The sequence below is a fragment of the Phyllostomus hastatus genome, unplaced genomic scaffold (genome assembly GCF_019186645.2).
Source record: "Phyllostomus hastatus isolate PE091 unplaced genomic scaffold, TTU_PhHast_1.1 phas_contig_40, whole genome shotgun sequence".
NCBI classification, from domain to species: domain Eukaryota; kingdom Metazoa; phylum Chordata; class Mammalia; order Chiroptera; family Phyllostomidae; genus Phyllostomus; species Phyllostomus hastatus.
The window spans coordinates 837,431-853,583 of NW_025333872.1; the positions used below are offsets into that span (position 1 = coordinate 837,431).

Here is a 16,153-nt window from a genome sequence, read left to right on the forward strand (position 1 = left end):
CAGCCTGCAAACTGGAAGGACATCGGTTCAATTCCCAGTCAGGCACATGCCTGGGTTGTGGGACTGGTCTCCGGTTAGGGGTGTGCAAGAGGCAGCTGATGGATGTTTCTCTCCCTCTCTTTCTTCCTCCCTTCTCCCTCTAAAATTAAATAAATAAAATATTTTTAAAAGTTGAGAATTAAAAAAATAGTGATGTAAGACTATGATTATTGACATACAACCATGTTTGTTGTATACTGAGAATACAAAATAGTATGTACAGCAGAATTTCAAATTGTAAAAATAAAACATAAAATATATTTATGTATTTATACTTAGGAAAATCAGGAAGAGGACTTATGGCTGATTTTTGTCTTTTTAGTGTTTTCTGCCAGGAACAATGAACACATACTACCCAAGTGCAGGATTATTGTTTGTCTTCATTTTTTAAAACTCTGCATCAGTAAAAGTTTTTAAAAAAATAGGACAGCTTGGCAGGAAAAGAAGAAGAATGTGGCATTTGGAAAGTGGAAAGACACAGAAGATCAGGTACAAATGAAAAGTTAGGCAACTGAGACAAAAAATAATAATTCAGAGAATTCCAAAAGCAATACAGTGTGTGATTTTACTACACCAAACAGGGAAAGGTGGCTAAAATCAGGAAAACTATACAATAGAACATAAATGTCTTCCAAAGTGGGAGCATGATGAACTTAAAGAGTCAAGTCAATGATTAGTGGTCATACAAGGGAGATGCCCATACCCACATTTATCTCTTATCTTCAGATAGTGCTTTATGCTTTTTGAGGACTTTTCTATACATCCGATTTGAGAAAGGATTGTCCATCTTAGTAGTGGTACATGCATCCATTTTTATGGCTTAAAACACTGAAGATTAAAGGACGTTTTTCTTGGTGACATGGAGAGTTAATAACAAAGCCAAAGCTATAACCTGCTTTGCTTTAGTCTAGTGGGTGGTCCTGTCATCCTGTCTTTTAAATATTTTAAGTTATTTTCAGAGAGAGGGAGGGGAGAGACATTGATTTGTTGTTCCACTTAATTATGCCTTCATGGGTTGATGCTTATATGAGACCTGATGGGAACGAACCCACAGCCTTGGTGTATCAGGACAAATCTAACCAACTGAGCTACTTGACCAGGTCCCACCATGCTATCGTGTTATCTCACAGACTACCAGGGAGATGTAAGCAAGTCCTGGGAAATACCCAGTGATTCTAGTCATGCCTGACAAACTAGATATGAATAAATCACTGCTATTACCAGTATCCAACCAGCGTGGGGGTTTTTTCCCTACCCACCCAAAACTTTTAAGGCTGTCAAAAATGAAATTTTGGAAGCATTGCTGAAAATAAATAACTACATTAGGATGAAATCCTATTTCACATATCAGATAAGCAAAAATAAGACTGAAACACTGTTAGCACGAGTTCTGGAGCATGGACACTTCATGCTGCTGGAAGGACTATAAATTGGAATATATATAAAGGATAATCTGGTTTTTATAAAGGATATATCCAAACTTAAAGAGCTTTTTCCATAGCAGGTTTACTTCTGGTTTATTCCAAGGATATAATGGGGTAGATGCCCAAAGATATGCATACAAAGATTTCACCACAACTTTGTTGATTTTTAAAGTATTTATATCTTCCTATATTGACTGATTTTTTTTCAGTGAGCACATTGCTTTTATAAGCAGTAAAATATTAATAATGCTGTTTTTATTAATGGAAAAATAAAACCATCTATCACAGGATTCTTGCATTACTACCATAACTCCTACTTGATAGCAAAGATCCTGGAAACTACTGGTTTTCTCTTTCATTTCTGAAAAATAATAGAAGGAATAACTTTTATAATCAGTAATGGAGGAAAGGCAAGAGAGTGGAAGCAGTGTGATTGGTTGAAGAGAATGTGGGAATCCAAGGACCTAAGTTTGGAATCTTCCTGCCTCTTAGCTAGAGTTGTGATTTGGGGCAAGTTGCTAACCTTTCTAAATCTTAATTTTTTTTTCAACAGTAAGTGAGAATAATTAAAATATCTTTCTGAGGTTGTGTCAGTATCAAATAAGATTAGGTTTGTAAAAGCTTTGTAGACTCTGTAGTTCAAGAATAATAACAATAATTAACATTCATTGCGTGCTGTGTGCAGACATCATACTGAGCATGATATATAAATGTATGACCTCATTTAATCCTTATATCAACCTGTGTGGTTAATGGTTATTACTCTCTCTTACAAGTGAGCAAGCTGAGACACGGAGAGACTTAGGAACCTGCCAGGGCCATGGTTGTAAAGGTAGAGCCATAATGGAAGATTGTACTTTGGGGAGAAATGTAGCAAGAAGTCTCTAAGAAGTATTTATGTCTCACCAGTCTGCCAGACTTCTTTGAGGAAGACAGCAAGTACTTGGGAAGGGAGGGCCCAGTGGAAATAGCTTACTTACAAGGGTCACTCTCTCTACAGATTTAAACAACTAAATTATTACAGGTTTGGGATATTAGGTAGGAAAACTCCAAGATTTAGAAATGTTAAGAATAAAGTTTATATGGGCTTAATACTGGTGTGGTCTTAATATTTTTAGAAATAATCTGGAAATGGAAAACCAGAAAGCCTTAGTCATAAGACAGAGTTTCTTCTGAGATTGGAACTTTAGGGTTGCACATGCAAATGGAGTGAATAGAAACCTCACACAAAAACATCAATAGAGTTGGTTTATTTTTACACACACACACACACACACACACAGAGCCCTGGCTGGGTGGCTCAGTTGGTTGGGATGTTGTCACATAAATGGAAAGGTTGAGGGTTCAGTTCTTGGTCAGGGCACATTCCTAAGTTCTGGGTTTGGTCCCCAGTCAGGGTGCATATAGGAGGTAACCACTGATGTTTTTCTCTCCTTCCCTTCCCCTCTCTAAAATCAATGAGTATGTCCTTGAGTGAGGATATAAATATAAATAAGCACACACACATTATATACACATATACACTCACGTGCATGCATGCTCCCATAGTACATTTTGAAGATGACAGCCTCTTAACTATCAGTCAGTAGTATTCTGGAAGGTGATCGTGGAGACATTTTAGATTGTATCTGTTACCTCTGTTGTCTCTTTCTCTACCTTCTCCCTCTTTTAACCAAAATTCTGGGTATCACCAGAGAACATGTGTGAAGCAAAATGGAATCTGGTCACCTCTGTAGACAACATTAGCAGGATTCTCATTACTGTGCGTAATGGAACTAGGCCAAAGTCAATGATAGGCAATTAGAGTAGTTAAAGAAAAGGAGTTGTTTCACTTCAGAACAGACTGAAAGGACTAGGATTTGTGTCTGGAATGAAGGTTTGGCAAAAATGTGATTACTTTCTGAATTTTATTATGAAGTACAGATGAGGGGTAGATAATTTATTTACCAAATTCAGTGGCATTCTACCACATACATCACCACCACCCAGCTCTCACAGAGAAGAGACGTGGCCCTGAAGTAGAATATCAGACCCTTGTTCTGCTGACAGACTGAAAGCATAATGCTTTTGAAATGCACCTGTGTTCAGTTTGATTGCCCCCAACCCCATTCCATCGGGATTTTAAAAATCTGAAGAGTTCAGTGGCAAGATACTGATCTTAACGGAACAGTGATCTGTTTAATTTTCTTATTTTCTTCAGAAATAATTAATTAGAGGAAATTGCAAGTAAAAAGAACACATTATTGAGATTATTTTGGATTAATACTCGAGATGACTGTGTTCTAGAGAGAAACCAATGTGTCCTTATGTAAGTGCAAGACATATGTGGAGACAATTCCTCTGTCAAAGATTGTATGTAAACTTCCCAAGGTAGGGAGATCATGATTCTAAATGTATTGCTGTTCCAAGTCAACAAAACCAAGACTTAACAAAATATGGGACTTCATAGGAGACCTGTGAAATAAATAATAAAAATACTTGTGTAGCTCTTCAAAGTGTATAAAAATGCTTTTACGCATGAGGTATGGAAGTAAAGTTTGAGCTGGCTTGCTGGATGTTAAGTTTCTTTGCTTCATAGCTATACAGTCTGTGTTTCATTGGTATTTTTCTTGCCATTGAACTCTTCAGATTTTTCTCCCAGCTGTTTTCTGAACCAGACTCCAGTTACTGTTAGGTTTGCCAGGGATGTCCTGATCCTTTGCTGTTTGCGATTATACATTACTGTGACTTTTAGGACTGTTGGCCAAAAATAGTTTTGTAGCAATAGAAGTCTCTATTGTTGGAGTACTTTGCTTATTTCTTTTCTTTTTTTTTTTTTTTTCTTAGATCTGTTCTGAGGACCAAGATTCATTTGGGGGATGGTTACAGAATTGAACCATGGTAGGCAATGAAAATATACATTCAAAATTGAATGAAACATCCATCCTGGAAGGGGAATAGACCATGAATCTTAAATTTAAAGTGGTTTCCCCTGGCTGGTGTGGCTCAGTGGATTGGGCACCTGCCTGCGAACCAAAGGGTCACCTGTTTGATTTCCAGTCAGGTCACATGCATGGGCTGCAGGCCCCGGTAGGGGGTGCACAGAGGCAACTATACATTGATATTTCTCTCCCTCCCTCCCTTCCCCTCACTCTAAAAATAAATAAATAAAATCTTAAAATAAATAAACTGCTCTGATGTACATTGAAGAATTTTGTGTCAGTCTGTTTACCTTTTTGGTGTCATAGGTCAAGAGAGTTTTGTTCTGTTGTTCTAGGATTATAGAAGAATTCGTTCATAGGGGACTTACAGAAATGTTGGAATGATTAGGTGATTTCTGCAGGTGTGTGCCAATAAGCATTAATCCTGAGACAATTACCTGAAAAAAGGAGTTCTGCAGCCAAATTCATTTGGGAAAACTTTACAAACTGGGTCCTGTCTTGAGTTCCACAGTACACTCTGATCTTGTTTATTGAATTGTAATTTGTAGTAGTTAAGTAAAGACAACTCAAATATTTGTAGATGGAATAGACTCATAGAGTATTACATATATAGCAGTTAAAAAGGGATGTCATGGAAGGATCTCGACATTAATTTAGAAAAATATTACAGAATGGGAGATGCATATTGAATATAGTTTGTTTTTAAAACAGCTATATGCTTTTAATATTATATCTGTGTAGGATAAAGTCTTAAAAGGATTGGGGAAAATGATCAAAGGGTCCTGTTTAGGAAGGGAAATAGTCATGTATTATTTGTAATAAGAATTAACTGGATACCAATAAAATGTCTGTTAATGCACAGCAAGTTACTTTCTTTTCTCTCCTTGGAGATCTCTACTAATTCCAAGTGTATCTTTGTATTTATTAATTGATTGTATACAAGGTAAACTGACTTTTGAGCCTTGGTACTATAGAATGGAAAGAAAGCATTTTCATTCTAATCCATTGTAATGAAACCTTTTTCACGCACTATAAGGAATAAATGAAGTAATATATACAAACAGTCTGGGCCAGTGATTTTCAACCTTTTTCATCTCAGGGCACACATAAACTAATCACTAAAATATCGTGGCACACCAAAAAATATATTTTTTGCTGCTCAGGAAAAAAATGCTATAATTTTTATTCATTCACATCAGACAGCTATTGTGTTGGCTGTTGTGAATTTTTTAAATTTTTTAAAAATTGTTATTCAAGTACAGGTTTCTGTCTTTTACTCCCATCCCAGCCCACTCCCCACCCCAGTGCTCCTCACCTCCCTCTCATTTCCACCCCCCCTAATTTTTGTCCATGTGTCCTTTATACTTGTTCCTGTAAACCCTTCCCCTTTTCTCCTGAAATTCTCTCCCCTCTCCCCTCTGGTTACTGTCAGCCTGTTCTCGATTTCAGTGTTTTTGGTTATATTTTGCTTGTTTGTTTGTTTTGTTGTTTAGGTTCCTGTTAAAGGTGAAATCATATGGTGATTTTTTTTATTTGACAGTCTAAGGCACAGGTAGCAAACACAAGGCCTACAGACTGAATCCAGCCCTCCACCTTGTTTTATCCAGCCCAGCACCTTGTTTCTACCTGGCGGCAGCACCGAGCTCCTTGCCACTAGTTAAGGAGTACTTAAATTTATACAGTCCTAAAATTACATTCGGCCTTTTGAAGGCAACTGCAAGGCTGATGTGGCCCCTAGTGAAAATGAGTTTGACACCCTGGCTAAGGGAAAAGAGATCAGTGCCCCTGGCTAAATAGTTATTGCATGTTTTAAAATTTTTTGTGGCACACCAGTTGAAAATTGCTGGTCTTCTAGACTGCAAGTTTTCAAGAGATAGGCTTATTCAAGTTTATTATATTTTTATCTAAGAGGTCTTTGGAGAGCAGCAAAGAGAAGTTTGAACTTGGTTTTTGTTTTGTTTTTTAAATTTTTATTTATTTTTAGACGGGGAAGGTAAGGAGGGAGGAAGTAAAACATCAGTGTGTGGTTGCCTCTTGTGCGCCCCCTACTGGGAACCTGGGCTGTAACCCAGGCATGTGCCCTAACTGGGAATCAAACCAGTGATCCTTTGGTTCACAGGCCAGCGCTCAATCCACTGAGCCATACCAGTCAGAGCTGAACTTGGTTCTTGAGCATTTAGTTAAGAGTTGAGAAGCAGCAGCTATAGGTTGAGTAAAACACTGTAGTTCAAAACCAAGTAAGCGTAAAGAATCAGATCCTCTTTTGGTCTTTCCAGTGTTAGTAAGAATGCCCTTTCCAGTTCCATGGATATTCTTTATCCTGTTCTGTAGAACCAGTCTTGACATCTGAATCTAACTTGAGGACAGTAGTGGTTCTATTTGGCTTTACCACTCTCTACTTAAATTTTAAGTTGCTTCATTTTTGTGTGTGTAAATAAGTTTTTTTACTTTAAGAAAGTGTAATCATGGAAAAGCTGTGCCCATATATCAAGTTTTCTATTGGAACATTCACTTGTTGCCTTAATTTGCCTAATGTTGGAAGAGTCGTTGTCTGAAAATAAAATATTTCATCAACTGAAATTATCTCCAATTTTAAATAATTTGTTTTGACTCACATATATTGACTCATCTTGCCAAAGTGGTCATTTTTATATTTCCTCCAAGTTAAAACAGGTACTAACTGATCGACTAACTTTATGCTAAAAAATGTATTAATACAAGTTATGGAGAGATTCAGGATTTAATTCACATTACAAATGTTTATTGGCACCTTTACATGCTTGTAAATTCAGAGTATTAAAACATGATACTGCCCTTAGTGACCTAACTTCTTCCTAAATTGGTGTTAGCCTGCAATGCATAAAAATTGCTGGTGATGTCAGGTAATTCTTCCACCAAAACACCAAGTACAAATCAGTACAATGTAAACTGTGAAAGAACTACATAGGGTGAACTTCAGGAATGAAAATGTTTTCAGTAGTTGGACAGCCCCCAGTGAGAATGAGAAGGGCTACAGGGCGTGACCACCTGGAGGAAAGGTATGAGGCTTCCTGCCTGACCTCTCCCTTCTGCCTACTCAGCAAATGAATACCTTGCACAGGGCATCCACCCAGTAGGTGTTATTCACGATGATCATGCACTGCTGGAGGGAGAATTGGCCCTATGAAAGGGAAACATCAATGTGTGGTTGCCTCTTATGCGCCCCCTACCTGGGACCTGGTCCGAAACCCAGGCATGTGCCCTCACTGGGAATTGAACCAGCAACTCTTTGATTTGCAGGTGGGCACTCAGTCCACTGAGCCACATAAGCTAGGGCTACATTTTGCTTTTTTTAGTGCAGGTGACTTCTAGTTTCAGCTCTCACACTAGCATTATTGTGATTGTTTGACATCTAGTGTTTCATTGTTGCCAGGAGTGTGTGTGTCTCCATTGTTAAAATCTGTAGGCAGATTTTCCTTAAGTGACCAATTGGACTTCTCCTTTCCTGTGTCTCTGTAGTACAAACACCACCAACTTACTGCATCACCATTAAATATGTAGAATTGATCATGAATATAGCTAAAGTTAGTACATTCAATGCCTGTTTACGGATAAAGCTTGAAATTATTCCCTAGTAACAGGTTTATCAACAGACCATTTAAATAAGCCAGTTTCTCTCAGTATAAAACCACAGAAATGTTTAAGATGTCATTTCTTCTCAGAACAAGAATGAGAGGCATAGAGCTGTCAGTTCTCTAGTTTGGCTGCGTGCCACGAAGCCCTTGGAAACCTGTTTTGAAAGTGTTCTAAATCATGCATATTCCTGTCTTGCAGGATTTTTTTCTGATCGAGCAGACAGTTCAGCGTAGAATCCAATGATGAATGTTCACCGTGGCAGTGAGAGTGACAGGTTATTACGGCAGGAGGCCAGCTGCCTGATGGATGAAAGCTCAACTGTGGCCCAAGAAAAAGAAACAAATAGCCTGACTTCTTCTGGTCTTCAAAACCTCACCTACCCTCTAGGTCCCAGGAATGATGGTATGGTGATTAGATCTTACTTAGTGTGGAGGGCTTTCTGACACCTGAGCATCTCCTCTGCCCAGAAGACAAATATGTTCTTAATCTAAATAAAATATCCAGTTAATTGTCTTAGCTTACATATCACAATTATATAAAGGTAAACCATCACAAAAAATCAGCCAGGCACCTCTAACTTGGCGATAATGGTGTAAGAAAAATAGTCATGGGTTTGCCAGGCAGAAGACAGATGGAAGTTATAGCTCTGCTGCCCATCAGCTGTAACTGCAAGTGAGCTCCTTGATCTTTCTGAACCCTACTTTTTTAATCTAGAAAACAGATTTTTAAAAATTATTTTTAAATTGTTTATTGATTTTGCAAAGAGAGAAAGAAACATTGATGTGAGAGAGAAACATCGATTGGTTGCCTCTTAACACGCATCCCAACCAGGGATCGAACCTGCAGCCTAGAGATGTGCCCTGACCAAGAATGAAACCCTGAACATTTTGGAGTATGGAACGACACTCCAGCCAACTGAGCCACACTGGCCAGGGTTAGAAAACAGGGATATGCATATTCTTACCTCACAAGGATGGAAGATAATGGATGTGAAAGCTCTTAAACTATTAGGTTCTTTTTAACTTTTAGTAAAAACAACAGCAACAATAATAGCAATTACACTTACTGAACACTCTCTGTGCTAGGAATTTTACATACGTCTCATTAGATCAAGGGTTGCAAACTGTAGACTGGACTGCTGCCTATTTTTGTAAATAAAATTTTGAAATACAGACATCATTCCCATTTGTTTACATATTGTCTGTGGCTGCTTTCCTGCTGCAGGGCAGAGGTGATGGCCCACAAAGCCCAGACTATTTACTTCCTGGCCCTTTTCAGAAAGTTTGCAAATCCCTGCTTAGATTAGTCCTCCTTGTAAAAATGAGGAATCGAAGGCTTTAAAAGTTTAGGTAACTTGCTCAGATGTAGGGGACTGGGATTTGAACCTGTGTCTTTCTGGTTAGCCTCTACTATTATTTTATATATATCAACGGACAGAGTGACTGACTGCCACCCTAGCATGTACCATTAGGGAGAATTTGTGCAATGAGTCTCTTTTCCTGCTCATGCATTTAAGGGTGAAACCTGAGGAATCCTTCAGGAATCTAATTTAATTGCTTCATTGCTGGGGGGCAAATCAAGCTTTCTAGAGAACTGAATTAGTGACTTCGACACCCACTTTCATTTCGTAAAACAGCACTGCCCGTGAAGGCCTGTCTGGTGGTGAAGGTGTGTCTTGCTCCTAGCTTGTCTGTGGATTGTGTGGCAAAATGAGGGCCGCAGTAAAAATTTAAATCCTACAGAAGCTGTAGGATATGAACCCTAAATTGTATTTTTTGGTCTAGATTTTTCCTTTTCTCTAGAAACAAGTGGGGGGAAATTGAGTGTACTCTAGCTAACAGTATATTTGGTTATCTAAATGCCTGAAAATGGGCGGTAATCATGTTCATTAAGGATTGTATAGAAATTTAAAATACAAGGATGGGAGTGAGACATTCAGTTGTATCTATATTTTATTTCTTTAAAAAAAAGTCTTGAAGAAAATGTAGAAAAATGTTAACTGAGCTTGCCAAATCTAGGTAATGGCATAAACATATTGTATTAAGTATGTGCTTCAATATGTTGAAATTTTTCATTCAAAAATATTTGTTAACATTAAAATAAAATACATTAGGAGAACTGCATATTTAAGTGTCGCCTCTGGTACCCCTTTAGTAAACAGTTGTTCCAGCTTGTCTTCTGTGTACATCACACTTCATTAGTTCCCTTTTACACCTCTTTTGCATGACGTGGTGTCGCACGTTTTTAAGTGCTCTCACGTACTTTCAATTGACAGTCCTGTAAGGTGGGTGCAGTGAACATTCTCATTTTACACAGGATGAAACGGGTTTAGGAAAATAAAGTACATAAAGAAAATGGCTCTTTGGTGATAGAAAAACAGATTCCAAGCGTGAATCCTAATCCAAGGCCATTTGCACTGTAATTTTGCTGCTGATATCAAGATCTGCCTATTCAAAAAGTGGTGTTGATGAAGTTAGGATTCTCCTGTGATAGCGCAAATGCATTTCTCTGTGATTTTTCTAGGAAAAGTGATACATCAGGCAATTAGAGTCTATCATTATCTTTCAGGAAAATAAAATTTGGAAACATTCTTGAAGAATGTGGAAAATAAACAGTTTAATCACACAGAGGTAACAGGTTCCTTAAAACACAGGAAATACAAGAGTATTAGGGAGGGAAGTGAAAACAGAAAAAGTAATTACCTCTGTGGAACAAGCCAGGGCAGTCATGGGGTGTGGCAGGGGATTACTGGTTTTCCACAGGAAGTCTTCTCTAGTGTCTAATTTTTTAAAACCATGTAAAAGTTTACTTTTAAAGTTTTTAATCATTTTATTTTAAAATGTGGGTATTACTTGATCCCTCCTTCCTCCCCCTCCCCCACCCACAGAAAAGAGCTGGGGCTGGGGGTCCAATATAAGTCCCCGGTTGTATTTTTTCTTTATGGTCTCTAGGAAGGAGTTTTTGCCTGATGACCTCTAAAAATCTTGGGGGCGGGGGGCGGTTGTTTAATTTTTATTTTTTAAGAACACTGGGTTTGTTTTCTCCCCAAAGCTTTTTTCAGTCAAGTTACTTGGTTTGTTTGCATGATCTTTTAGACCTTTCACCTGACTATGCCTCTCAGCCAGCAAATCTTCAGTTCCCTCACATAAAGCCACTTCTCGAAGACGTCAAAGGCTCTTGCTTCCAAGGCGGAAATAAACGGAACCATGAACCCTTTACTCTGGAACGATTTGGAAACAGCACTGTGGGCTTTGGCAATAACATTCATTCCCTGGCGCCAGAGAAAGTGACGCTTCTGGTAGATGGCACACGTTTTGTGGTGAATCCACAAATATTCACTGCTCATCCGGATACCATGTTGGGAAGGTAATTGATGATCATTTCCTTCCAAATGCACTCTGTTCTCTAGGAATAGAATCCCTGCTGTTTATCTTGCTATAGATATGAAAATAAAAGGCATTGCATTGCTGATTTTTCTGCCTTCCTACTTGGTGAGACAGGGAGTTCAGGCTGGTAAAAAACCTTACATGTGTTGGTGATTTAGGGGGGCTGAGTATTTTATTTATAAAGCCAATATAATGAACAAAAGGGAGTGCGGTCAGAACTATGTAAAATAATCTGCTAAATCTCCTTCCCTAGTCCTCTATAAACTCACTCTAAAACAGAAGTCAGACACTTAATTTCTTCTATTCACAACTTGCATAACCTCACAAAAGCAATGTTTTCTAAGTTCCACAAGTCAAAGACACTGGGATAAGGTGCAATTAGGGGTGGGGGGCGTCTTTTGTCTTTTAATTAAAAAAAAAAGACAATTAGGTGTTTCACATGACAAACACCACAGCCGTTTCTCGGAAACGCATTCTTTTGTCTGCCATCTGTCTGTGGGCTGTGCTTGGGAACAGACGTCGTACTGTCGTTTCCCAGAGCCTCCATCACTGCTTGTTTTCTGAAACGGAGTCCCTGTATCTGGCTGTTTTGTTGTTTCCTGGTTGCTCTTGTTATTCTTCATGTTTAATTCAGACTGTGGTCTTATCCTCCTCTCACCATCTCCTGCCCCAGCTTTTCAGGGTTAGAACTTAGAAGATGGAAAGAGACTGACTCTCAGGAGGAGCACTGGCCAGCAGCCCTCTGGGGGTGTGGGCTGGGGGTTAACGGGCGTAGACCTTGACATGAGGAAGAGCAAACGGGATAAGAGTAAAATGAGTGTGTATATACACACACACATTTGGCTTTTGAGGATATTCATCTACTTAGAAGTAGATGTTATTTAAAGCTGTAACTTCACTCAAGACGTTGAACTAATTGGAAATGAATTAGAAATCAGAGTGGACTGCACTAATTTCCTGAATCTTCGGCTAAATGGGATGTAGCTATTCAAATACATGTTTACTTGAACATATACATACAAAGTCACGATGAACCATTTTTAATCAAAACCAAACCTATACATTTCTCAAACATCTCAATTAAAATTAAACTACAACATTAAAACATTTTCAAAATTGACCCTATATTTTATCAGACTCAACTAACTGTACTCAGTCTTGGTATTACCACTGCTAATGCCCGGCCTCCAGTTCCCCCCGCCCTGCCTGAAAGTGTTCCTCAGGGCAGGCCGGCTGTTTGCAGTAAGTTTCCTCTGAAAGTAGGAGAAAGAGAAGAAGGCAAGCATTTTCTAGGTAATAGATTCTCAGGTGACAGTGGTTCTTTGAATCTAGGTGTGGGTTGTTCCAAGACGATAGTCTGGTTTCTTTACCTAAATAGCTCATTAGCTGAGTTGGCCAAGATCACGGATTCTGAGTTACTCAGGTTTGTTGTGTCCTGTAGGTACATACAGTATTCATAAGCCCAGCCAGTGAGCTTATGGATGTGGATCACGGTCACAGAGGGGACAGAGTGAGAAGTTGAGAATGGGGTAATGCAGATCTCTGCCACTACTAGAGAACTGTCTCTGAGTTTACGCCCGGCTGATGACAGGGGCAGGGAGGGCGGGTTGTATTTATGGCATGTTCACTATTTGGTTCATAACCGTCTCGGCTAGACTGCAACCAGAGCGTTCCAGGAAAATGTCAGCATTCTTTGCAGACACCTTTTATCAGGATGGACTTCCTATGTATGATCTAATGATTTGGAAAGCATGTGATACGGAGTCTTCTTCAGACCTTTGAAAAGCAGCCAATTCAGAGTGGAAGTTGACAGTTTTGAACAGTTGAGCAGCAGGGCTTCCCAGCAGGTTAGGGAAGGAAGTGGCAGGAGCCCCTACTGGGAACGCAGATCAGACTGGCTATAGATAGTAACTGTCTTCCCTCTCCTTGGTGCTGGCTTCCCCCTCCACAGCTCGTGCACAGAAACACAGCAGCGGTCACAGCAGTCATGGGGCCAGTTTTACTGGAGGGGACTAGAGAGACGGGAGGGCGAAGGGCAGAAGATGAGTAAGAAAAGCCAGACTGCCTTGTATCCTCATGACATCTGAGTGTGTGCCCAGAGCAGGCCTCCTCTCAGAAATACGTCAAACTGCTCAGGAGCCTGATAACACCTACCCTCCTTTTCTACTTGACCTGACATTCCCATAGTTAAGAGTTACTCCTTGGATTAAAGAAGAGCTTCCTCCCGCCCATCTAAGAGCTTCATCATTAAAACATACCAGGAAAGGAAAAGCATTAACATATCTGTACCTACAAATACAGATTCATCTATTGGATTAGATGTTGAAAAGCAAAACTCAGGAATATTGAGGACTGCATACCAGAACAGTCAATGTCGATAGAGGAGGGAAAGGAATAGGAAAGGCCAGGAGCATGAGACACTGTCTCCCTGAGCTGCCCGGTCAGTACAGTCAGACTCCTGGTCCGTGGGGAGGGCCAGAGAGGCACCTCATGCACTGCAGGCATTTCCCAAGGCCTGGCCCTGCAGATACTGTTTTACTTCATTTGCTGTCACAGAACAGAGGACTTGTAGCATCATGCCTCCTTGCACTCAAATGCTGAAAGCAATTGCTGCCTTTTCCAGTCTGAAGGGTGTTTCCTAAGACTTGAGTACATCGTGGGGGCTGGGCCAGGCTCTGTTCACTCACACTAGGAGAGAGTGAAATGCAGTCTCCCCAGAATGAAGGGAAGAAAGAAGTCCTACTTCTGAAGAATCTTGCTGGAGCAGGTCACATTGTCACCTGGTGTCTTTCAGGATGTTTGGACCAGGAAGAGAGTACAACTTCACACGGCCCAACGAGAAGGGGGAGTATGAGATCGCTGAAGGAATCAGCGCGACTGTCTTTCGAACGGTGCTGGTATGCAGGAGCCTTTTTGTTACGCCCTCGGCCCACATGGTCAGAAGCCCTGAGAGTTCCGTCAGCCTGTGTCCCTGACTTCAGGGTCTTTAGTTTCCAGTTACTGACTTTTCCACTTTATTTTTCATCCCTGTAACTTAAGTCTGTGTGAACTCAGTGGGTATCAATTTCTCATTAAACATGTCAGGACAGCCAGGAATCACTTTGCTGTTAAATGAATCAACCACCTTGGTGATAGTGCTAATAGTCCATCACTTTAAGAGAACCAGCAATGAATAGGATGTTGAAGAGATAATTTTTCATCTTGTTCGTTGCCTGTATTTCTTCTTCCTGATCTATTTACAGGATTATTACAAAACCGGTATCATCAATTGTCCTGATGGCATCTCTATCCCAGACCTTAGAGATACATGTGACTATCTCTGCATTAACTTTGACTTCAACACTATCCGATGTCAAGATCTGAGTAAGTACAGGAACAGCTAAACTTAGTTTGCCTGGAATTGAAGTGTGGGTTGAAAATCATCACAGAGTCAGAGATGTGATACTGTCCTGCTTCCTCTCTTGCTGCAAAGCACTGAGAGGAAGTGGAGCAGATAGAGAATGGGTAGTGGGTTCTAAACCTGGCCTGACCATGAGTCACCAAGCTAATTCCTTCCCCTCTTGGGGCCTTAGTGTTTCATCCTTTTAACAAATAAAGGTTCTGATTGTCTGATATGTGGAGAGTCTCACAAATAAAGTCAAACAGCATAAATCGGCTGGGCTCCTATGATTATTTTTATCATCATTAACTTAGTGTTTACTAAGTGCTTTACAGATATGAACTTGGCATAAATCTTAAAATAACCATAAAAGATGGGTGATAACCCATTTAACAAATGAGACTGAGAAATTTTAGCTTGTTCAAAGCTCTAAGCATTAAAAACTGAAATTAGAGCCAATTGTCTGACTACAAATTCCATGATCTTATCATTACTTAGGCTTCCTGAAATTGTTCTTTGAAGTTCATGATACATTTCCGTGCAGATTCCATAAAGTTCTCTGGACTTGTGGTTTCTTTACCAGTCTAGTACATACTTAGAGCAAGCCCCTTGGTATCACCAAACTTCAAATTATTCCTCTTCTCTGGTACTCTAACTCCATGAAATTGAGATCCAGAGCATATTCAGAAGAGGTACTACAAAGAATCATCCCCAAATGATGGTTCTTTTTCTTGTAGAATTAATGTTTATGGTATGACACTGTGTTCAACAAAACCTCTGATCAGAGTGCTCAGGGATTTTCAACATGAGACAGTGGAAGCGTGGTAGAATGTGAAGCATACTTGACAAAGTCATCTTAGTTATCACCTTGGAGCAGGAAACAATCCTGGCCCATCAGTGGGTCACTTCTCTGGGCCTTATCAATGACAACAGCCTATTACCCCATAGTCCTTCTCACTCCAGTAGCGTACACACTTGGGCAGAGAGGATGCTCACCTGCACTTCTTCCCCAGGTGCTTTACTGCATGAACTGTCGAATGACGGGGCTCACAAGCAGTTTGATCACTACCTCGAAGAGCTGATCCTGCCCATCATGGTGGGCTGTGCCAAGAAAGGGGAGCGAGAGTGCCACATCGTTGTGCTGACAGACGAGGATTCTGTGGACTGGGATGAAGACCACCCCCCACCCATGGGGGAGGAATATTCCCAAAGTAGGAGCCACCTGCATAACATAGATGTTTTCAGCAAGAAACATGCTGCCCAGTGTAGCAGCTAGATCCTAGAACCCCCGTGAGTGTCACTGTTGAGCTGGCGGTGAGCACACTCCCCGGATGACAGTGCAGGCTAGAGATGCGGTCTGACCGTCATGCCTCGGCGCGCGGTGTGGTG

The 16,153-nt window shown here is 40.1% G+C and overlaps 1 protein-coding gene across 4 annotated transcripts in view; it reads left to right on the top strand.

Annotated features, from left to right (window-relative positions):
- Positions 1-16,153, top strand: part of KCTD20 (potassium channel tetramerization domain containing 20) — a 30,672-nt gene that overhangs the window by 8,505 nt on the left and 6,014 nt on the right. For 2 of the 4 annotated variants that reach the window (XM_045843088.1, XM_045843090.1), the window contains 6 exons: positions 4,290-4,343; positions 8,198-8,401; positions 11,095-11,365; positions 14,180-14,282; positions 14,628-14,748; positions 15,778-15,975. In XM_045843088.1, the coding sequence (XP_045699044.1) occupies positions 8,239-8,401; positions 11,095-11,365; positions 14,180-14,282; positions 14,628-14,748; positions 15,778-15,975 (856 nt within the window). In that variant the 5' untranslated portion in view covers positions 4,290-4,343; positions 8,198-8,238. Of the gene's footprint in view, positions 1-422; positions 529-4,289; positions 4,344-8,197; positions 8,402-11,094; positions 11,366-14,179; positions 14,283-14,627; positions 14,749-15,777; positions 15,976-16,153 lie in introns of those variants that run through there. The other 2 variants (XM_045843092.1, XM_045843089.1) reach the window with 2 other exon arrangements.